Source organism: Vanacampus margaritifer, chromosome 1 (genome assembly GCF_051991255.1).
Source record: "Vanacampus margaritifer isolate UIUO_Vmar chromosome 1, RoL_Vmar_1.0, whole genome shotgun sequence".
NCBI classification, from domain to species: Eukaryota; Metazoa; Chordata; class Actinopteri; order Syngnathiformes; family Syngnathidae; genus Vanacampus; species Vanacampus margaritifer.
In genome coordinates this window covers 8121939-8146609 of record NC_135432.1, presented here as the reverse complement: position 1 = coordinate 8146609, position 24671 = coordinate 8121939, and the positions used below count along the sequence as shown (strand labels likewise).

General features: G+C 39.0%; 1 protein-coding gene across 3 annotated transcripts in view; it reads left to right on the top strand.

Moving 5' to 3' along the window:
* Positions 1-24671, top strand: part of dock3 (dedicator of cytokinesis 3) — a 73629-nt gene that overhangs the window by 26878 nt on the left and 22080 nt on the right. For all 3 annotated transcript variants that reach the window (XM_077568909.1, XM_077568900.1, XM_077568890.1), the window contains exons 7-33: positions 872-956; positions 3255-3296; positions 4998-5152; positions 5225-5306; positions 5399-5459; positions 6928-7075; positions 8529-8617; positions 11604-11729; positions 13737-13861; positions 13984-14146; positions 14254-14360; positions 15351-15522; positions 15601-15698; positions 16841-16924; positions 17038-17138; positions 17218-17299; positions 18938-19108; positions 19622-19814; positions 19915-20042; positions 21484-21630; positions 21729-21827; positions 21921-22015; positions 22229-22304; positions 22378-22478; positions 23935-23993; positions 24093-24241; positions 24336-24421. In XM_077568909.1, coding sequence (XP_077425035.1) covers positions 872-956; positions 3255-3296; positions 4998-5152; positions 5225-5306; positions 5399-5459; positions 6928-7075; positions 8529-8617; positions 11604-11729; positions 13737-13861; positions 13984-14146; positions 14254-14360; positions 15351-15522; positions 15601-15698; positions 16841-16924; positions 17038-17138; positions 17218-17299; positions 18938-19108; positions 19622-19814; positions 19915-20042; positions 21484-21630; positions 21729-21827; positions 21921-22015; positions 22229-22304; positions 22378-22478; positions 23935-23993; positions 24093-24241; positions 24336-24421 — 3024 coding nt within the window. The remainder of the gene's footprint in view (positions 1-871; positions 957-3254; positions 3297-4997; positions 5153-5224; positions 5307-5398; positions 5460-6927; positions 7076-8528; positions 8618-11603; positions 11730-13736; positions 13862-13983; positions 14147-14253; positions 14361-15350; positions 15523-15600; positions 15699-16840; positions 16925-17037; positions 17139-17217; positions 17300-18937; positions 19109-19621; positions 19815-19914; positions 20043-21483; positions 21631-21728; positions 21828-21920; positions 22016-22228; positions 22305-22377; positions 22479-23934; positions 23994-24092; positions 24242-24335; positions 24422-24671) is intronic.

The window sequence follows — 24671 nt, the reverse complement described above, 5'->3', positions numbered from 1 at the left end:
ATTAATCGCACGACTTCACTAGTTCACTCACGATTAATCACAAATTTTATATCGGTTCAAAATGTACAGTACAAAAATTCTAGGTTTTCATACTCTTGTTAACAAAAGTGGGAAAAAAAATGTTAAACTAAAAGAAATAGTTCAAATGAATTTTTGACGTTTATAGCCGTCAATGGCAGTGAATAAATGTTTTTTCTTTTTAAGAAAAGATTAAAAATTCGGGGCGTCAATGGCAGTGAATGAGTTAAGCAGCAAAATCCAGTTGTTTTTATCCATCTCAGGGGGCGGCCATTTTGCTACATGATGACATCAATGTTGCTCAGATCTCAGGTAACAACAAATCACAGCTCAGCATCAGAACACAGGCGAGCCGTGATTGGTCATTGCCTGAGCCCTGAGCAACAATGATGTCATCTTCAGTCGACAGCAAGTGGCAAAATGGCCGCTCCCTGAGATGGATAAAAATGGCCGGATTTTGCTTCATAACTCATGTTCCGTAGTGAAGTCACATATTATTATTATATTATTGTCAAGAAATGTTTAAGGGTTGTCTGCAATACATAAAAATAAAAAATAAAAATCACAAAACTGTCATGTTGATTTGATAGTTATGGATGATAAATGTGTGAAAAAAAAATCAGCAGTCTCTGGCCCCGTCATCTGACTCTAATCTGATTTGATTGGTATAAAAGCGTCAGCGGAAAAAACAATCCCCGGCAGAAGACGTGACATCGAAGGTGTCAACTTCCAAATGATAACATTTCGTGTTGTAGTGAGAAAAATGCAAATAAAAAAAAAGTGTGCGTATTTTTACTTGGAATTTCTGTGAGTAACTCAAAAGTGTGTCAATGTGACATTTCTCCCTCACCAGGCACCTCGGCATCGACCTCGTGCCCAGGAAAGAGTTTGAAATGGTGGACCCGGACCAGATCAGCATTTCCGAGCTTTACAAACTGGTATGTTTGCCCGCAATTATTCTTGAACCATCGCATTCTACACAAACCCAGCCCCCATGAATTAGTCAACGCAATCAATTAAATATGTGAATTAGTGGCCTCTAAATTATAAAGTATGCTGCGTGTCCGCAGAATGCATATAGTACATCTGCAGAAAAAGAAAAAAAAAAAAAGCTTTCGGCATATTGGAGCTCCGTTTGTGTGTGTAAGAAAGCCAGATTTGACCGTATGTGTTGTCGGATGTGTAAATAAATGTAGCAATTATCAAGTCATCCGTAAGAAGGTGACTCACGAGACATCGGAAGAGCCTCCTGCGACCTGTCCTGCTTGCTCGTTCCGCTGCGCCATATTGACTGCGTCCTTTCACTCGCAGCCACGTGACTCTGGCAAGGAACAAAATGCAGACGGAATGTAAAGTGACAGGCCACGGGAAAATACAAGGGCTGAACCATTTTCCAAAATAATCTAATTGAGGTTTTTTTTTCTCTCCATCCCTCAATGTTGCGGTTGCTATTTAACTCATTCACTGCCATTGACGACTGTAGACTTAAAAAAATCATTTGGACTATTTCTATTAGTTTAACATTTTTCCCCACTTTTGTTAACAAGAATATGAAAACTTAGCAAAAAAATTTACAACAGATATAAAATTTGTGATTAATCGGGAGTTAACTATTGAAGTCATGCAGTTAATTACAATCAAACATTTTAATCACCTGACACAATTAAAAAAAAAAAAAGAAAAGATTATTAAAAATTAGGGACGTCAGGTGATTTTTTTTAGGTAATTTTTAATCGTAATTAATCGCATGACGATTTAACGCACGATTAATCACAATTTTTTTTAATCTGTTCTAAATACACAATAAAAAAAATCTAGGTTTTCATGCTCTTGTTAACAAAAGTGGACAAAATGTTAAACTAATAGAAATAGTTCAAATTAATTTTTGACGTTTATAGCCGTCAATTGCAGTGAATGAGTTAATAAGCAATGATTTTTTTTCTTCTCAAGGTCCTTTTCCCATGTATTATTTTTAACATTACAATTTACAATGAACAATAGCAGATTTGTTATGCTTTGGTCTTATTGGTTAGGCTTATGCTAAAATAAAGGAACATTAGCCATCAATTAAAAGACTTAAGTTAGAGTTGTTAACTTACCAAACACTTGGATTTGCAGTATTCTAAGCGGCCACGACGACAACGTCACAAAATTCTACCATACCAAAAAAAAAACAGAATTCAGTAAGTCATAAATCAAACTACAACAATAATACAAACAAATCTGTGCCTTTACATCACTTCAGCTTTTTATTTTTCATGAAGCAATGACATGTTAACTCTTTGACTGCCAGACGTTTTCAGAAAAGGGATGCCGTGGGTGCCAGCCGATTTAAGCATTTTTGACTGATCTTTCAAGGTCCACAGAAAATTATGTGTTTGGACTATGGAAACGCACATACTACCATGAAGGATTGGACTCTCATCTTTCATCAGAAAAAAAAGTTTGTTTCTACCTTATTCCGTTTTTCAGTAATCAACAATAGAAAATGGTTAGTTTCACCTCTGTTTAAAAAAAACGTCTTTTAACGTCTTTGGCACTCCTCCATATGATTTTACTAAACGTTATATAACGTTTTTGGCAGTCAAAGAGTTAACATGTGGACTGCATTTCTCAATCTCGCAGTTTGCCTAGACACTCAATCAATCAATCAATTAATTATTAATTAATTATAAAATTAATAAAAATAAGCCTACCAAAGTTTTTTGTTTTTCAAAATTGCAGCCATTGCGATATTAAAAATTGCATTCTACTCCGCTGCAATGTCGAATAATGCTAAATACGATACAATGTATTGGATATACAGTATTTGATCAAACAATGGCAAAACACGCTGAAGTTTCTTTGATTTTGTGCAAACTTTTTATGAACCTTGTGCTCTGCCAAGAAAGTTTTCAGTTCGCCCTTGTAAAAAAAATTACTTAATGAGCACAGGCATGCTTTTTTTTGGCACCTCTTCAGGTAGGGTAGGAGAGGCGCTCTTTTGGGCTGGCGTGATGCATGTGGGCGATAGCGGCTTTGTCCTTGTCCTTCCCACGCGCCGCTTCTTTTAGCGCTTGGCGCCGTACGTAGGTGAAACCTTGTCCCGCTTCAAGTATAGGCAAAGGCATGCGCTCGTTCCTGTCTGAAGCTGCGGTGATGTAAATAAGTTCAAAGCTTCTGTGGGAGGAGACAACAATGGCTTGACTTGGCTCTCTTGTAACCTTCACTCTTTTTCTTTTCCTTTTTTCTTTTAGCACGTATCCAGCAGACACTGTGGTCAGCAAAGCACAAACCAGGTACACGCAACTCAACATTTTGTTCATTTCTTGTAAAGCTACAACAGACGATTCGGATGAATGTTACGTACGGTACAGCTAAGGGATGACATCATATATAAATGTTCAAATTAGGGCATGGGGGCCATTTTCAGGATTCAGGTCAAGTTTTTAGGGCAAGTGGAAACATGACGGTAATTTTGATGTGTCGACTTGGAGAACCCTTTGGAATTTCTGAGAGCTTATTGGTGGATATTTTTTAACTGAAACTTGTTAGCCAATCGGGGAAAGTGTTTCTAGTAGGGGTGTGAATTGCCTAGCAACTGGCGATTCGATTCGTATCGCGATTCATAGGTCACGATTCGATTCGATACCGATTAATCCTGATACGAATCTACAAATTTATTATTGTGATTTTTTTTTAAACTCAAATTTAGAAAATACTAATCAGTAAACTTGTACATAAACACTGTAAGATTTTTATGAAAATGTATTTATTTATCTGAAAATTCAGGTTGCAGTCTGTTTCATGTTTGAACATGTTTGAATAAAATATTATGGCTTATTTTACCATTAGTATAACATTCTTCCATCCTTAATGTGTGAATCCTAACCCTAAATAAGACGTTTTGTTGAATATTCCCATAAAAAAAATGTATGTTTAAAAATCGATTCGGCTGCATATCAAATCGATTCGAGAATTGCGCGCTGTAATATCGCGATATATCGCCAAATCGATTTTTTCTAGCACCCCTAGTCAGTACTGTATTGAATACTTCAGTAATTATTTGAGCTATTTCAAGAAATCTGACTGTGGTATGATAAACAACGACTTCTCTGTTACAGAGGGGCTTACAAGCATACGAATGAGCGCGCATGTGTGCACACGTGTGTACACATGCATGTGAGATGTCACACTGGCCACCCCACTAAAACATTTCCAGCTACACCCTTGGCTTCATGTATATTCCATTTACATAGATGGGGGTCACTAGTAGTATGTAATGTGCATGTCAGAACAATTAACAGGACCGGAGTGGAGAACAAACAACTCAACACAACAGCTGTAATTGAGATCAGCACCATTACTGTGTCATCGCTACCTGAATCCATCTTAACTCATTAAGACGTCAAAAATTCATTTGAACTATTTCTATTAGTTTAACATTTTTTTTCCACTTTTGCTAACAAGAGTATGAAAACCTAGAAAAAAAATATTGTAAATTTAGAACAGATATAAAATTTGTGATTGATCGTTAGTTAATAAGTGAAGTCATGTGATTAATTACAATTAAAAAATGTAATTAAAAAAAAATCAGAATAAGGGCCGTTTAATCGTAATTAATCGCATGATAATTTTATATCTGTTATAAATGTACAATAAAAAAAATCTAGGTTTTCATAAAAAAGTTTAATGAAATGGAAAAAAAAAGTCAAACAAATAGAAATAGTTCGCATGAATTTTTGACGTCTATAGTCGTCGATGGCAGTGAATGAGTTAATGATGGATGAATTATTCATTGAGGAAATTCAGGAACATATCCAAAAATGACCTTCTTGCAATGCTCAAACACCCAAAAAAAAAAAACAGCATCTGCCCCTTCATTCACCTCCGCATCAAAATTTTATGGGCCCCTCCTCTATCGATCGACTGTAGCGATGAATACTGAGTTTGACTTGACCCGCTATAGTTGTTCCCTCAGTTTATCCCTTCCTTGCCAGGCTGACAACGTGAGACCACGCCATGGCGACAGTTGCCGTGTCCCGGTGTCACACCACCTCTTCATCAATCTGAAGAGCTTCACTTACAACAGCATCAGCGAGGACGCTGACGTCTTCTTCTCTCTGTATGACACTCGGGAGGCCAAACAGATCAGGTACACGTACGCATCTCACACACCAACCACTTGTGTAACGGACACGCATCAGTAAACATGATTCCTTTGCAGTGAAAAGTTCATGGTGAAACTCAACAAAAATGGAGGACCAAAGAATCCGGAGAAGGTTGATCGTCTTTGTGCTCTCTTCACGGTAATGCCCTCCCCTTGTCTATTTCAGTCCATTTAATTCAGGTTTTGGAAGAATGTTTTTTTTCACTCTGACTTCTCCGTGTTGCTCTGCAGGACCTGAGCAGTAAAGACTTGAAGAGAGACCTGTACATTGTTGCACATGTCATGAGAACTGGTACGGTACTAACTCTTCGCATTTGAATCGTGATCACACTTTTGGCTGGCGTGATTAAATGAACCTGATCGTCGGCGAGATTTAAAATGTGGTCATATCTAATCAAGCACTTTTTCACAAAGTAGTCGGCCAGCCATGGGGCGAACGCATGATCAAGGCTTCATTAAGCTTCCTCTATAACATGCGAGATAATAGCATTTCAATTTAATTATTTTCACAAAGCTATATTGGTTATTTATTTTATATTTTATATTTATTTATTCATAATTATTGATCCATCTAAAGCAGAGGTGGCAAATTCAGGTCCAGAAAGTAAAAACCCTGCCGCAGTTTGGCTTTAGCCCCAGGTGTTAGCTAGCAAGCTCACTCGCTAGCTCCCTGGGTGCTCAGTTACCTGCTAGGAAGCTAGCTAGTGTTGGAAAACGATCCTTATGTTTTCCGCGTGTTCGTAATGTTGTTTTCAGAATCAGACAATGAGATTGGTGAATCAGTTTCCTTCGAAGGATTTATTTTCAGAAATTTCTGGGACACAGAAAGGACAGCCAAACGCCATTATCCTTCCCCATGTGTGTGTCTCAGAAATTTCTGAAAATAAATCCTTCGAAGGAACCTGATACACCGATCTCATTGTCTGATTCTGAAAACAACATTACGAACACGCGGAAAACATAAGGATCGTTTTCCAACACTAGCTAGCACAAGGGGCTAAAGCCAAAATGTGGCAGGGTTTTTACTTCCTGGACCTAGATTTGCCACCTCTGATTTAGAGTGTTGAAAATGGCACAACCCTTTTGATGATGAAATGTTAATTGTTGAACAAACATGCCGTATTTTGGTCTCCTTATTCTAAAATGATAATCCATCTACCCATTATCTGAACCGTTTATCATCACGAGGGTCCCTTCATTTTAAAGTTTGATTTTGTACTGACAACTGTAGTAAGAATACAGATTTTCCCTGAAATTATGAATAATTGTGATTAACACACGGAAAGGTTAACCTTTTTAGTTTAAAATACTTTAAACTCCAGGATGCCGCGCCATACCCTTGCCAAAAGCAAGCTTTCTCTTGGTTGCATTTTAAATCCATCCATGTTGCTACTTGCCTCATGCTAGCTCCAGCGTCCAAGTATGAAAACTCCCTTTCGTTTGTTGCTAGCATGCCATTAGCTGGCAAACAGCTAAGCGTTAGCCAGCCAAATATTCCCATAGCTATTTCCGGGCGTACGTTCCAAGCGAAGTGCGTACGTGGCTTTCATGCATAGACATAATCGTATAGGCCTAACATGTGCACATATTTTTTAAAAAAATCGGTTTTCAGTCTTTAAAAAACAACAACATTTTAGTCATTGTACAGCACATTGCATGGAGCGATGGTTGTTTTAAAGTGCTATATCAATAAAAGTGAGTTGAGTTTCCTCTCAGTGAAGTTGTCTCCTTTTTATTTTATTTTTTTTGCATTTGTCCAGGCCGGATGCTTCTGAACGACTCAAAGAAAGGCCCACCTCACGTGATGTACCGACGACCATATGGCTGCGCCGTTCTTGCTATGAGTGATGTTTTTCACACCATCACTGACCTCAAAGAGGAGAAGGACTTTGTGCTCAAAGTTTATACGTGAGTATTACACGTGTGCACACTAGTTTCGGTTTCAGAACGGTCTTGGCATGGCCGAGGAAGATTCAGAACTTTATTGGCTCAGTGCTTCAGATATCTTTGTTTGTTACCTAAAATGGCCGCCTCATCCCACAATGCCATGCAAAAGCCGCATTATGGAAGACGGAGGCTATTTAGGCTAAAAGTAATCACAGTGAATGTAGTCATCATTAGCGTACCCGAAAAAGTTTTACTTTATTAAAAGTATATAGCGTATTTCATACACAAAATAACTTAAAGTGCTTCATATAGTTACAAAATAACATCTAAAGGCAACATACAATATCTGAAGGCAAAATAATTTAAGAGAAAAGTAAGGAAAGAAAAGGTAGTTTACTAAAATCACTAATAGAAAGTACATCGCAAGAACATGATATTGGGGAAAATGTATTCTGCACAGTGATTTGCTAGCAAAGCCACTGTTATTTTATCATCATTAATTGTGTTTTCACCTGCTTCTATATTGCCCAGAATTTATCTTAAACTACACAACGATCAAAATCAGGTCAATATAACGCCATCTTGCGGCTGGAACAGATTGACTGCTTTTTCATTCATTCCAATGGGAAACATGACCTTGGTTTGAGAATGTTTCGGTTCGAGAACGGAGTCACGGAACTAATTAATTTTGTAATCTGAGCTGTCATGTTTTAAACAAAAAATTTGGGATTTTGTAGTTCCTCTTCACCTCTACAGTACATCTCCACAATTGTGTACTACAAAGTCGTCAGTCTTTGTTTGTTTTCAGCCTTTATCTTCAAACAGCATAATGTACTTCGAACCGAAACTCTGATTTTGCTTCCACAATCTGGGGTAAGAAAGACTGAAAGGCGGGGCACCCTCGAAAGCAAAGCTCGAGTGTCAATCAAAATGCTAAACACAGCTCAGCATTTTTCACAGTTTGTCAACTATGACAATATTTCTGCTTTTGGGCCAAAGGTTACAGAAACACACCGCATCAGTAAAAATGCTTGCGTTTTAGAGGATTGTGTATGGAATAAAGGTCTCCAGAACAAAGAGCCCTTTTAGTGGGCCCCTCTGCTAAAGCAAAGAGCCGTTGCTTTTAAAAAGCAAGCCGTGATTCAATGCTGTGTTGCCTCCAAACTGTCGGCTCCTGTAAGATCTCCAGTCTATGCGTTGCGTTTCCCCTCGCCTTTCCCAGGGGCCTACAGGCCCACAGTAATGAAAAAGACTGGTCGAGAGTCGGCTGTCAGCTTTGTTTAGTGCGCCGAGCGCTGGGGCTGACGTGCTACTTGATAGCAACTCCCCCATGCTGCTACCTTTTCTCCAGGAGGAAATCAGCTTAGGGACACATGCTGTTCGTGCGGTCCCCATGTGCACAATTCCTCCTCGCCCATCTGTTCGCCTAATGGCTTTGCTGCCAACTGCCCTACCTGCCTGTTTTTCTCTCCAGATGTAACAACGAGAACGAGTGGTACCAGGTCCACGAAAACATCATCCGCAAGTCCAACACCAAATACTCCGCTCCCAGCACCAATTATGGTAAACAGATTTAATGTTGGTCTGTTGAATATGAATTGAGATCTCATCACTGTTTTTGCATCATATGGTTAAATCTCCGCCATCATTTTTTATTTTATTTTTTAAACCACAATGAATCATTCATACCTCCCTTTCTTCACTAGTCAAACTTCAGTTAAAACATTTTTTTACCCAGACCGAGTACAAGTATATTTATTAGGGGTGGGAATCTTTGAATGTCTCACGATTCGATTTGATTCCGATTTTTGGGTATGCGATTCGATTCAGAATCGGTTTTCGATTAATGACGATTTTCAATTCAAAATGATTTGACTGACAATGATTTTTGCTTCAATTTACAGATGTTCAAGGAATCGTAATGATCTACTCCAGTCTGACTCGCTAATGCTAATTAGCGCGCTACTCGTGGCACTTTTATCACTCAAAAGAAGGGCTCCACGCTGGAAAAAAAACAACTTTTATTGGAACAACTTGATCGTGACTTTTTCCTTCTACTCTAATGTGGCTAAAACTTCACAGTGTATTAGAGCGCGTGGAACCACACTGCCCATCAGTGGCTAAACCGGGTACAACATGAACAGCACTCCAAATAAAGGCACACACAGACAAAGGCAAGACAGTATAAAATCGATTTTGGGACATTTAAAATTGATTCTGAATCGTACTAAATGAGAATCGCTATTCTTATGAGAATTGATTTTTTTGGCACACACCTAATATTTATGGACTAATTCCAAGTACAATACCACTAAGTTTTGCAACTGTGATGAAAATGTGCTTTGTTGTAATTATATGTTGTTCAAAAATACACAATTTTCTCCAACATGGACTAAGTTTCACTCAGACATGAGACTTTTAAGAGTATTAACTTGCTGCTGCTGCTTCCTGCCACACATACTCCAAAATGTAACCCGTAGCACAATTACTTCTGCAGTGTCTCAGTCCAAACACTAGGGGCACTGTGTAAATGTAATACATACAGGTAGATAAGAGATGAAGAACAGTGTTGGAGTCTTTTAAGATGCCATGTTTTAGCGCGTTAACTACAAACCTCTCTTTATTGAGAAATGCCGCTTGTGTTGTGAAACTTGCAATTTGCAGAGTTCATCATCTATTTCATGATTTGCAGTCGGTGGTATTGGTTCGTATTATCCGAAAGTTTTTTCGAGTCTGAGTGCAATTTTTAAATTTATTATCATCCCATTAGTCCTCACTGAGGTGAAGACTAGACTCAAATAATATATTTACATAAATACAACAAATAAACAAAATTGGAAAGACAAGCCATAGTATGATTGCAGATTTACAGTATTGAAACTGATATCTACCGGGAATGAAATTGTGACTCACCGACATGGCAAGAGAAGGTAAAGATCTCATTTTTGGTTGTTAAATAAAACTCAACTCAGACAATGTTTGTGATATGAATTGTGTTGAGATTTCACTGATGAAATTATACCTTCTTTTTTTTTATTCCGCTCGCTTGTTGTATTTTTATTCATCTGTTATTGCTTGCGTGACTTAAATGTTTTGGTTTGCTGGAGAAACTTCTACCTCGGGACTCTTTCACTAATCACATGTAACCACTAGCGACATTTGACTCCATTTGACCAATCAAACGCAGCGAGGCAGTCACATGAGCACACACAAATTTCCCCAGCCTTGCACAGAAGCAAAGTTTTCATGAAACATTTCGTTTTTGTTAACCTGGCAAAAACTACAGAGAAATGAACGACTGTCGTTCATTTAATTTGCAATTTAATAAAGATTACATTTATTGTTCTAGTTATTATAATATTGGAGTATCTAAATTTAATTTAAATTTATTTTATTTAAATTGTTATCGTTCCCTTTTCATATTTTTGTCTAGTTGATGATATATCATCAAAGTATACTTTGATCAGAAAACTAAATCAAAAGTTACTCACAGGTTAGTCAGTACTAGGGGTGTGAATTGCCTGGCGAGTCAATTCGTATCACGATTCATAGGTCACGATTCGATACCGATTAATCCTGATACGAATGTATAAATTGATTATTGCGATTTTTTTTTAAACTCAAATTTAGAAAATACTAATCAGTAAACTCATACATGTATACTGTAAGATTTGTATAATTTTTTTTTTATTTATGTGAAAATTCTGGCTTATAACTGAGTCACTGCATTTAACAAACAAGTCTGTTTCATGTTTGAACAGCACTGAAAATAAAATATTACGGCTTAATGTTCCATTAATATAACATTCTTCAATGCTTAATGTGTGAATCCTAACCCTAATAAGACATTTTGTTGAATATTCCCATAAAAAAATGATTTTTAAAAATCGATTCGGCCGCATATTGAATCGATTCGAGAATTGTGCGCTGTAATATCGCGATATATCGCCGAATCGATTTTTTTCTAACTCCCCTAGTCAGTACTGTATTGAATTCTTCAGTAATGATTTGAAAGTCTCCTTTTTATTTTTGACTCATATCATTCTATCTAGAGTAACAGTACTTTTACTTGAGTACAATTTGTGGCTACTCTTCCCACAGGTAGAGGTGAGACGCTGAATCAGTCGCTCTTTTAATTAAAATGAAAAAAAGTTGCGTTATCGTTCTTAGTAGAATGATTTAGTCACTCAGATCTCGTGAGCGCGCTCGCAACGCTCATTTGGTAATTGGGCTGCAGGAAACAGATAAGCTCATCAATGCCCTCGCTGGCTAACTTGCCTCTCACAGTTAACATACGATTCACTCAAATGTGCCAGCGTTTGCGGGCACTGCCAACATTTGCTTCCTTGCCTCATTGCGAGATATTTCTCAGCCCGTCTCTTTGCTCTCATCTCATGTGTCTATCCACCCTCCTGTCTGTCATCTCCACCCCCACACACTGACTAATGTCCTTTAAATAACCCTCTGTCCTCCCTTCTCTGCCCCCCCGCCCCCCCTTATCTCGCATCCCTCCGCTTCCCTCCTTCTCACAACCCCACTTTGCTCTCAGGCCTCATCATTTCTCTGCAGCTGTTGAGGGGCGAGCTGGAGCAGATCAGGCGGGAGAACCAGGCTGTGTTCAATCGAGCCCTGGCGCTCACTCGCAAACTGGGCTTTCCAGATGTCATCATGCCAGGTAAGGAGGAAAAAAAAGAAAAAAGCAGTGGGCGTATTGGGCACTCAGATCCGTGGAGCGGGCTGGAGACCAGAAGAGGAGGGCGGTGGAAGGTCGCAGATCAGTTTACACAGGATGCTGATGATGGAAAAGAGGGGATGTGCAAAGGGGGGAGGAGGGGGCAGGAAACACTGTGAGCGAATGGAAACAGGAGAGGAGCGTACAACATGATGTCAGTATGAACAGTATGTTCACTTTCACTGGATTTCACTTTCCTTTCTTTTCTTTGATCCTTCCTCGGGTCTCCTGACAACCTCACGACTCTAGCTGGATTCTGAAGTATTCGGTTTAGGTGAACGGTATGGGATTTTTTAATAGGTTTTTAGGTGAATTAATGAGTACACATGCACATACTCACGCACATACAAAATAAAAAATAAATAAATAAAAAAAGAGAGAGAGCAATGATGATGACATGTCAAATCGGTAAAATTACCGAATGAACAATACTGAGCTCTCTCTCGGGGAAAAAAAAGTATGAACACTATGTTGACACAATCTTTGGACACACTTTTTAAACAATTATTTCATCAAGCAACACTTTGTTTAAAACCCAACGGACCCAGACTAAGGCATTTTGCGTAAATTGTGGCAACAGTTGGGAAAAGACATTTTCTGTTTTGCCATGCTTGTGCACAAAGCATTTATAAAAGCCTTTCTGGATGAGTATGGTGTGGATAAATTGAGCTTTTAGGGTGGTTAGGTTTTCAAAAATAAAAAACACAACACTACAGTTTCGCCCAAAATCAAATAAACAATATATTATCACCAGAAACTATTTATGACAAATTCAATCAAAGTCAATCTGGTGGTTGTGTTATTACTTTAGCTAATGCTAAATGCTATTTTGGTTGACAGTTCAACAGCGCTAAACAAGCCATTGCACTCACCAACCTTTTTTGTTTGGACGCTGACTGTGCTGTTTAGCTCGCACCGGTCCCGCATTGTAATATTGGAAATATGGCGCCAAAAAAACTCATCCTCTATTGGGTCTGACTTTTTTTAGAATTAGGCTAGTAGGATTGCATTTCCCATGATTCTTATGCTGCATTCAAGGAAGGTCGGAAGTTGGATTTATCCAAGTTGGCTTTTCCCAGTTCCGACCTGAAAGTGTTTGAGGCGAAAGTAAAGAATCAAAATGGTGGATAGTGATGAATTGTTTTTTATTTTGGTCCTCAAAACACATTTTGAAAAAAAACTAACCTTCTCGCAATTTTGCTTCATTTATGTATTTATCTTATTTCATAACCGTATAATTTCATGCAGGAACATACCGGCATACTGTCACGTATGTTGTGTTAGGTACGTGAAGTTATGTTGAATATTTATGAATGAAGAAAGCTTTCTAGTTTTATACTCGAGTAAGTTGTGTTTTACCATTCACGGTCTGTGTTGCGAAAGGGGTCGCCATTGTAGAGTGATGTCACATTGTAGTTGGTCCATGAAGTCGGGGGCCTTTTTTTTTTCTGACTTCACAAGCGGGATTCCGAGGGGGGTGTTCCCGCACACACTTCCTGGTTTGAAAAAAGTCCGACATCCCACTTTTCCTCAAATGCACCATTAAACACGGAAGCAGGAAGTAGTTCTAGTTCTGGTATTACGTAAACACGCCTGCTCGCAATTAGATGCGAATGAGAACGTGAATGTGAAAGTAAATATGAAAGAATTCCTTTTTAATTGGTTTATTGCTAGTAGAATTACATTACATGTTGCATATTTTAAACAAGCACATATAGCTTAGCCTTTAGTCCACTAGCTTAATGCTATTGCTAAAATGCTAACACATTCTGTAATGGGCGGCTTAAATATAAATAACGGCATTAACCATACAAATATCTATTCCCCTGCATTGGCTGTCCAAAGATTACAATTGATATTTACAATTTACATGGCTGATTAACTGTAATATCTAATGTAATGTACCTTTAGCTCATAGTATCATTTTTCTCTCCATTTTAATTCTCACAGGTGACATTCGCAATGACTTGTACTTGACCTTGGAACGGGGCGAGTTTGAGCGGGGTGGCAAGAGCGTCCAGAAGAACATCGAAGTGACGCTTTATGTCCTCTACGCCGATGGGGACACTCTCAAAGTAGGACATATGTCTAATGCGCATCATTCAGCAGATTTCTATTCCATCAGTCATGATGAGTACGTTAGTTCTCCCTCAGCATCTGCTCATTACTTGCTGTATGCCGACTCATTCCTTTGCAGGACTGCATCAGTTTGGGCAGCGGGGAGCCAAACATGACGGACTATCGCTCCTTCGTCCTCTACCACAACAACAGCCCTCGCTGGAGCGAGATGGTCAAACTTCCCATTCCCATAGACCGCTTCCGAGGCTCCCACCTACGCTTCGAGTTCAGACACTGCTCCAGTGAGTCCGCCGTCTCTGTGGGACAGCGGCGGCCGTCACTCATTTCCCGGGCCTCATTAGGCCAGGGTGGTTTATGAAGCATGTCGCTGACATCTATGTCATTTCAGCCAAAGACAAAGGGGAGAAAAAACTTTTTGGCTTTGCTTTCACTCCGCTAATGAGAGAGGACGGGACCACGTTGTCAGACGAGAGCCACGAGCTATACGTCTACAAGGTGAGATCCGGTCAACCTTAAACAACAACAACGTTATATGTGACCTCACTAGTCTAAACATAACATTCTGATTAATATTACATTTGTGGAATAGGAGTTATGAAGCAAAATCCAGCCATTGTTATCCATCTCGGGGAGCGGCCATTTTGCCACTTGCTGTCGACTGAAGATGACATCACAGTTGCTCAGGGCTCAGGCAACGACCAATCACAGCTCACCTGTTTTCTGAAGTTGAGCGGTGATTGGTTGTTTCCTGAAACCCGAGAAGCTGTGATGTCATTTTCACTCGACAGCAAGTGGCAAAATGGCCGCCTTTATTATATATATATATATATATATATATATATATATATATTATTGTCATTAAATATTTGGGGGTGTTAACTTCGCTTTTAACTCATTCACTGCCATTGACGGCTACAGACGTAAAAAATTAATTTGAACTATTTCTATTCATTTCAATTTTTTTTCCACTTTTGTAAACAACAGTATGAAAACCTAGAATTTTTTTAATTGTACATTTAGAACAGATATCAAATTTGTGATTAATCGTGAGTTAACTATTGAAATCATGCGATTAATTACAATTAAAAAATTTAATTGTCTGACGCCCCTAATTTTTAATAATCTTTTCTTTTTCTTTTTTTAAATTAGGGCCATCAGGCGATTAAATATTTTGAATTGTAATTAATCACATGACTTAACTCACGAATTTGCTATCTGTTCTAAATGTACAATACATTTTTTCTAGGTTTTCATACTCTTGTTAACAAATGTGGAAAAAAATGTGAAACTAATAGAAATAGTTCAAATGAATTTTTTAAGTCTATAGCCGTCAATGGCAGTGAATGAGTTACGTGTCCAATAGTAAATAGTTATTGAGAACAGTGTGAGAACAAACATGTTGTACACTGCCACTGCCTCAGTGTTTGTCTGAGTGCGCTTTTTCCCCTTTTGAAAGCATTCCGTCCGTCTGTCTGTCTGCTGCAGTGTGACGAGAGCGCCACTTTCAGTAACCAGGGCCTGTATCTCAGCCTGCCCTGCTGCAAGGAGGACTTCAACAGTTGTCCCAACCTGCCGGCTAATCTGCCTTTCCAGCGGAGCCCGAAAGAGACCTTTTGGGTTTCCACCATACTCTGCTCCACCAAACTCACACAGAATGGTATCCATGCTTGCTCTTCAACGTAATGTGATGTATGACCCAGTTTTATAGTTTGATCGGGTTGTGTCCTGCTTTTAGTGGACCTATTGGCCCTTCTGAATTGGAAGAGCCATCCAGACCGGGTTCTGGACATCCTTGGTCGACTGCGTCAGATCAGTGGAGAGGAGATTGTCAAGGTCAGTGCTGTCAAATATATTCATTAGCTCCTTAAGTCATAAGCAATTTGGCCAATGTAAAGCATTAATTGGGTTTGACACACATTTTCAAAGATATTAACCTTCAGCAGCTGTGGCATTTCGTCAATTCGGCAAAATTAAAAGTATGACTTCACTAATTGTGCACCTCATGATTAAAAAGGGAGCGAATTAGACACAGTCGACTAATTGGTCTCGGCTGCATTCTTTTTCTTTGTCAAAGCGAGATCCCGATTGATAGTAGAGATGTGACTTAAGATGTTTGAGGTGAATGAAGTCAAAGCTTAATTGTCAGCTGACCTTCTTTAATGGATTCATCTCCGATTTCCAATCAACAACCTTACAATACATTAGGCAAAGCGGTCAAAGGCCTTTTAGCGCTATACAAGTATTTGTCATTGCTCAGGCATTTTTGCTCGATATGCTGATAATTGTATTAATTTGAAAGGCGTCCAAAGATTTTTAACTGGATTGGCATTCCATGAACTTTGATATCTATATACTTTACTGCTTAAAAGTTTAGGGTCATCCATAAAAACACACTGTTTCTACATATACGCTAAAGACGCTACATATACGTTCAAATGCTTGGGGGTCCCTATCTTTATCCATTTCTATTATTCAAATTAATTCAAGGTTATCATCATGGAGAAAAACTTTTCTTTTTTTTTTTATTGTTCCCATTTCGTATTTTCTAAGTGACCCCAGCCTTTTGAACAGTAATGTATATTTTTTACCAACAAATTACATTTTCAATAATTCCTCGTGTGTTCTTACATACTTGGCCAGTAAAGATGATTCTGATTCTGAATCTGATGGAAAACAGTGGCATGCAAGTATTATAAGTATATAACTGCAGTATTGTTTATGTTAAGAATGGATCTTATCTTAACATATGCTTGTAATATCAGTTTTTTTTAATTTCTGTTCAGAAAAATATGAATTACCCAGAGCGTCGTGTCAATTCAATTGTCAAATTATTCCAAATCAGTCCATTAATTACATATGGAAATAAAATACAATATACACAAGTAGTTGCCACTTCTATTTCTATATTGTTGCTAACCCTTCCGATGTTTTCCATTGATTGTGCGGACATTTGATCTTTTTTTTTGTCCCTACAGTTCCTTCGAGATGTCCTGGACACGCTGTTCTGTCTTTTAGATGACAACACTGATAAATATGGACCTCTGGTTTTCCAGTCTCTGGTAGGACAAGTACAACAACACAAGACCAATGTTCTAATTTACAATTGTTTATATTTACCATAAGGTAAGGAGCTAAAAAATAATTCTGTCATCAACGTCTATGTGTGTTTCAGGTATTTATTATCAACTTGCTCAGGGACAGCCGTTTCTACCACTTCCGTCCTGTCATGGACTCTTACATCCAAAACCACTTTGCTGGAGCTTTGGCGTACAAGTACAGAAACATTTGCTGCCTCCTCTCTAATAAGACTTTCATCAGAAAAAACATTTTGATTATAAAAATGTGTTTGCAGGGAGCTTATTCGATGCCTGAAGTGGTACATGGACCGCTCGGCTGAGGTCGTTCGACAAGATCACATTCAAGAAGCCATGAGGGTAAAGATCAACGGCAGTGAATGAGTTAAAAAAACAAACAAGGAGACGCCTGCCTACCTATCATCCGTTATGGATTTTGTCCCTTGATAAGCACAAGCCTGTTGCATGCGTCACCACCCACCAACAATGGTGCTATCCGTCAAAACTCAAGCAAGCTAGCAAGTTGCGTTATTAGCCTCCACTGTGTTTTATCTACTCTAAACTTCATTTTGTAAAAAGTATAAAAATGATCACCAAGTAAGCAGTATTTCCATACAGAGTGCGAGAAGGATCCAAGTGCAGCGAAAAATGCGCTACTCTGCACGAATCGCCGCGGCCTTTTCTATAAAGAGATACCTCCATGCGAGATGGGAGTGTGACACATTTTAAGGGAATGAGAGGATTCGCTTTGATTGACAGAGAATGAAGTGGGCCGTGTTCATGCCCGCAACGAAATTACCAACACCTGCTCTAACCCACCTCCGCGCAGATATAGAATCGCAGGGATTTGCACCAAGAGAGTCTTTCATGTGCTGCCATGGCCTGAATTGATTAGTATTGAAGTAGGAAATGGTCAAGGAAAAAGGCTTGATAAGGGGTAATGTGATGCCTCAGGATGCGAGCTTTCTGCTGAAAAAAGATCAAACGTGGAACAAGATATTGTCAAGTGCACAGTGTCAAGTCAAGTTTATTTATATAGCTCTTAATCACAAAAGAGGGCTTCACACACCTACAATTGACAAATGCTAATGATATCCCCTGATCTTATATAATGATAAGGAAAAACTAAAAAAGAAAAAAAATATGTATCTGTGCAAATATAAGAAACCTTGTGCAGGATTTTCATAGATTGATATTTTTAATTAGTACTTTGCAGTGTTACAATTGCTATAGCAAGATTTGAACGTAGCCTCACTTCACTAGATTCCGGGTAAACTCATTTACGTGATTCTTAAAATTCGAGGTCGAGCTTCAACATAATAGCAACACTAACAATACTAAGCTAGCATTAGCATTGTAAACAAGTCCACATCGACTGCCGTGTTGCAAGACTTATTCGTAAATGGATTGTTATTACAAAACTTAATTTTATTAGTGTTAAGTTTTATTTTTTGGAACGTGTACTCAATTATAGCACCGCAACATATAGTAGATGCTATTAAGTGTTAGCATTAAGCTAGCAGACTGACGGGTGAAGCTATGTGAGGTTGCTCAGTATTGTTCATTCGGTAATTTTACCTATTTGACATGTCATCATCATTGCTCTCTTTTTAATTTTATTTTTTTTATATATATATATTTTTTTAAATTCTTTTTTATTTTGTATGTGTGTGCGTGTGAGTGTGTATTCATTAGTTCACCTAAAACCTATTAAAAAAATCCCATACCGTTCACCTAAACCGAACACTTCAGAACGCTATGTGAGGTGTTTTAATACACAAGTAGTAATCCTCTTTAGTGTTATGTAATGTTTAATAAATGTTTATTTTGACAGTAAACCTCAAGTGGGAGTGGCATTACACAGCTTGACGTTTTTTTTTGTTTTTTTAAAGAATTTGCTAAACTGCTGCTTTTTGTGAAGTGCAAAAAAAATCATCCGAACAACGGCCCATTGAAATTTTCAAGTGGTAAATATCTTCTTGTAACTTCCTCCCTCAGGCTCTGGAGTACCTGTTCAAGTTCATCGTCCAGTCCAGAATTCTGTACGCGCGGGCCACCTGCGGGATGGAGGAGGAGCAGTTCCGAGCAAGCATCCAGGAGCTCTTTCAGTCCATCCGTTTTGTGCTGAGCCTGGACAGCCGCAGCTCCGAAAACCTGGTCTTCACGCAGGTCTGAATGAGGAGCCGGCTTCGCTGTCTATGTGCAGATGTTACCTTCTCTTTGGAAGTCTTTTTTATCTTTGTTTACCTTTTTTCATTTGTTCTTCCACTCACCGTTTACATTTATGTTTATCATGTATTCATTTTTGTGCCTCGTTTCATTTTTTGTAAAATTGTTTTCTGTTTCATTTTGTGCATTGTCCTATTTTGACCCTCGCTTGGCTTGATCTTGGAGGGGTGTGATCCGCTGCATGTCTCTGTGGTAACGCTCCAGGTCTGTCGTCAATCTCAGTAAGTCACAACATTATGCGTTGGTCCCAGTGATCTGCCGTTGAGCTTTATCTTCGACACCCGTTCTCCCGTTTTGACCCGAAAGAGCGGGATAAACATAAAGCGACGGCTTCTTTTAACATCTTCGACAACCTTCTTTCAGAATATGAATAACTGAACTTCTTTCGGACTATTTTTTTAGTTTTTTTTTAATGTTGTTTAAACTTCGTCCTTGTTTTTGTTCACCTCCCAGGCGGCTCTATTGAACAGCTTCCCTGATATCTTTGATGAGCTGCTGCAGATGTTCACGGTTCAGGAGGTGGCCGAATATGTCCGCGGAACCCTCGGCAGTATGCCCAGCACTGTTGACATTGGCCAGTCAATGGATGTTGTCAAACTGCAGTCGATTGCTCGCACTGTTGAAAGCCGCCTCTTCTTCTTTCCTGGTGAGAATTTGTCTATGAAATTTCGCAATGATGATGTCATAGCCCAATGTCAATCGGTGTATTTGAGACTAGACTCCTCTTTTTCCGGTGTTTCCTTCAGAGTCTCGAAGCATTTTGCTTCCAGTCGTTCTGCACCACATTCACTTGCACTTGCGCCAGCAGAGGGAGCTACTGATCTGTTCTGGGATCCTTAGCAGCATCTTTTCCATCATCAAAAGCAGCTCTATGGTATGGCGCATTGTATCAAACAACACGGCTAATCCTTTCCAATCAAACTGAGCAGCTAGTGGTTCTCCAACCTTTTACGCCAAGAATCACTTCAGAAAATACTTGCTCTCCAAGTCATGTTCAATGTGACCGAAACACTGCTGGATGTATTCAAATACATCTTTAAAGTTATCTAAATATTCTTAAGTCTACTAGAATACTCCCTGAAAGTTACCCAAATACGCTTAAATAAACTTAAAGCTGCTCTATGTAACAATTTGCCCCAAAATATCTTTACCTATTGCTATTGCCTTTTTATTTGACCATTTATGACAGAAACATCTTCTCATTAGTAGATTAGCACCTTAGCTGTTCACAATTCTCCTGCAATTCAATTTTCTGCATTCAGTAGCTTTAAATACTCTGAACTCATTTGCTGCCAAAAACGTATAAACACGCTCTATTTTAAATGTTGCCATGGTCCCCAAAAACTATTTCTACGTTTTTTAAATGTTTATTTTAATGCTGGAGCATACAGAAGACTTTGATGTAGCCTCTGACCTGAAGAGGTTGCTTAAAACAATTGTAGTTGTTATAAAAAACGGCCAGTAGGTGGCAGCATAGTATAAGAGATCAACCAGGGCCATGTTGCAAAAAAAGCTATTTTCCTCAGTGTTTTCAATAGGTTTGTGAATAATGACAAAACTAAGCTATATTCTAATGCTAATTGGTGCAAAATGGAAACAGATACAAACATACTTTGTTTCCTGATGAAAGAAGAGACTCTAATCTTCCTTTTGGTAGGTTCCAAGTGTTAATAGCAATAGAACACAATATTATGTGGGCCTTGCAAAATCTGTCAAAATCAGTAAAACAGCCGGGAGCGAAGGGGGTTGCTTCACTAAAAGTGGCTGGGAGTGAATGAGTTAAAAGTAATATTCAAGTACTCCCTAAAAGTTACATAAATACTCTTAAATCTATGAAATGCTACTTAAAAGTTGCCATATATGCTTAAATCTACTGTAACACCCCGAAAAGTTGACTTAAATACTCTTACATTTGTGAAATACTCCCTTTGACTTGATTTAAAGTTATGTAAATACTTAATATACTTCTTGAAAGTTAGCTAAATGCTCATAAATATTAAAATAGAAAATAACTATACTGATGATATGATTCAAAATGTACTAAATAAACACAATATTATAGTAGGTGATTAATTGCAAATGTATAGTTTGTTAAACACAACTGAACTGTCCTTAACGAACGTACTGTTCTAGATAAAAAAAACAAACAAACGTTGAAGCCACTTAAACATTATGCACAATTTGTAGGTTTAATCAAGTAATTTGTTTGTGTGCCACTGGAAGGAGCCCGCATACCTTCAGTGGTACCCGTACCACACTTTGACAATCATTGTAATGTTTGCATTAAAGTGAGCTTGTAACTCTCCGACTCTCAGGAGTCGTCAGTTCAGGAGGAAGTGGAGATGATGGTGGAGAGCCTCTTGGACGTGTTGCTCCAGACTCTGCTGTCAATCATGAGCAAGTCTCACTCTGTGGAGACTTCCAGAGGACAACGCTGCCCCCAGTGCACCGCCGAGATTACGGTAAGCGCAATCAACTCTTCTCATGTGTGAACCAAAGCATTTATTTGTGCATTTCATTAACCTTTCCAAACTTTGATGTGTCATTTTCTCTCATCTAGGGGGAGTACGTGTCCTGTCTCCTTTCTCTGCTCCGACAGATGACGGAGATCCACTTTCACCATCTACTCAACAACTTTCACAGCAAGGAGGAGCTCAAAGTGGGAAAACCTGATTAAGAATTTGTAACTATTTTTCCCTGAAACATGCTTGCCTGCTCCCTAAAATACATTATTCCACATATTGGTGTGAAGGAGTTCCTGTTAAAGATCTTCTGCGTATTCCGCAACCTGATGAAGCTGACAATCTTCCCTCGAGATTGGAGTGTCATGAGACTTCTAACCAGTCAGTGAGTCTGACTTCTTCTTTTGTGACGTGCAGTCATTGTGCCATTGACGGTTCGGGGACACAAGCTGCCATTAGATCAGACTCACTTCAAATTACCCTCTTATGAAGGTTACACTTGTGCCGCCATCCCTGTCATCTATTTTTGGTCGCTACCTTTTTTTTGGGGGGGGGGGGGGGGAGCTGACAGTGACAAGCTTGCTTTTGTTTTCCGCAGCATCATCGTCGTGACAACGCAGCTTCTTTCCCCGGCGCTGCACAAGAACTTTTCCGAGGCTGATTTCGATTTCAAGGTGTGTCTGTGTAAATACACAAAACATCTGACGAATTTCCATGACGTGCATGGTCTTCCTTTTCCGTTGTTAGGTATGGAACTCCTTTTTCAGCCTGACCGTGCTGTACATCAACCAGCCCAGTCTGCAGCTGGAGGCGCTTGGGCCCGCCAAAAGAAAGAAAGTTCTGGACAAGTAAGCAACTACCATGTCGTTTTCATACGGTTCAATATTCTTTGGTGAATCAGGCCAATTCATACTTTCTGCGTAAATATTGTCCACAAAGGACCCCTTCTGCAGTCGACCCCCCATTTTTGCAAATAGTTGACTTAACGCATGAAGAGAGCCGACCACGCGTGTGCTAACGTATGTTAGAGAGAGAGAGCGAAAGACACACACACAGTATGTACATGTACGTAATAAGATAAATAAAATGAAGTTTAACTTACTTTTGGAAGATGTACTCGATGCTTAAGGAGATGATGGAGGAGGAGGAAGAGGAGGATTTTATATCATGAGAGATTCTTCGTCGTCGCTGGAATCGGCTTCAAAAGTTATTTCCTGCTTCATGGGGACCGGCGTTTCTTCCTCCTCCTCCTCGCCACGTTGCTCAGCCTCCAATGAGCTCTCACAGCGCCAATCGTCGGTATTAGCGGCGGAAAGAAGCACTACGCGCAATACAAAATCTAACTTACAGCATTTCTTTCCGAACATTTTTCGACATACTGTACGCGCAGAAATGTTCGTATGTACCGTTGTTCGTAACTCGAATGTTCGGAAGTAGGGGAGCGCCTGTATACAGTGACTAGAGCAGGCTTGCAGATATGACTACCTGGCGGCCATGTTGGTAGGGGCAACCTTCCCATGTGGACATATATGTCAACAGTGTTAGCAGGGGCGATTGTCCCATCAAGGGTAATCTGATTTTTTTTTTTTTTTTACTGTATTGGCTGTCTTTAACCCTGGAGAACCCACGGGGTCAAATTTGGCCCCAAAAATTCTGCTACTCAAATAACAAAGACCTTTTTTTTCCAGCAGTGATTTTGTCCCTGTGTTCTTGTTTCCATTGACCAAAGTGTGTTTGTACATTCAAAATCCAGCTCTAAAATGCAACAAATAAAACAAAAAAATTATATTGTTCAATGTAGCTGTGTATTTGATTGATTATTTTTCTTAAATTCTGAATAGTTTACTGACAGTTTTTGTTATTCTGATTTTTCGAAATGATACCCCTAAATCCCAAAAGGGTCAAATTTCGCCCTAATCCTAAATTAGGGAATAAAAGGTTCAAATTGAAAAAACATATATTTTGGTGTTCAATGAACTTATAGCAGTCATTTAATGTATAATTCATAATTTTCCAAAGAAGAAAAGGGTTCTTGGGTTCTCCAGGGTTAAGCCACGAAAACAAGTACTTCAATTTAACAGACAATCGGCTCTAACAGATTTTACATTAAGCGCTAACATCAGCAACAATGTCCACTGGGTTAGCAAGCTTCTATATTTTGCTGTTTGCATGTTCACTCTGCTTGAAGCTCATTAAAAAAAAAAACATGCAGAATATGTTCTGCATTTAAACATCATAACATTAATTTGACAGAGTGATGAAATTGTCTGGTATGTTAATGATGTTCTAATCATCTCTGTTCAGGTATGGAGATATGAGAGTACTGATGGCGTATGAGCTCTTTAGCATGTGGCAGAAATTAGGTTCGACTCGCACTGCATTATCATTCCAATCATAAAAAACACGGCAAAGCTCAAATTCACAACATATGATGTGTGATGGAATTTTGTTTGTTCGTTTAGGTGACAACAAACCGCACTTCATCCCTGGAATGATGGGCCCCTTTCTGGGAGTCACCCTGGTCCCTCAGACTGAAGTTCGAAACATCATGATTCCAATTTTCCATGACATGATGGACTGGGAGCAGAGGAAAAATGGAAACTTCAAACAGGTCGCCATGACATTTTGTTGGTGCACTTGTCTACTCATAAAAAAAGAAAACAAATGCAGACAATTTGCTTGATTGCAGCCTGTGTTGTGCGTAGGTGGAAGCGGAACTGATGGATAAGCTGGACAGCATGGTGTCGGATGGCAAAGGCGACGATAATCACAGAGAGCTCTTCAGCCTTTTGTGAGTGTTAAAATTACTTTGACATTTTAGATGTTCTTGCGTTTAAAAGGTCGTCCAACAAACAAATCCATATTTCGTGTACTGTCACCCACCCTACCTGTTTCCTATGGATCTGCATTTAGGGGATAGACCGGTTATTGGCCGAGCGGGCGGATTATCAGCCTTTTTTTTTTTTTTACAAATCTGAAGACCAATAAAGCTGGTATCTCACTCAGCGGCGAATGTTTGCGAAGGTAACAATTTGGGGTTT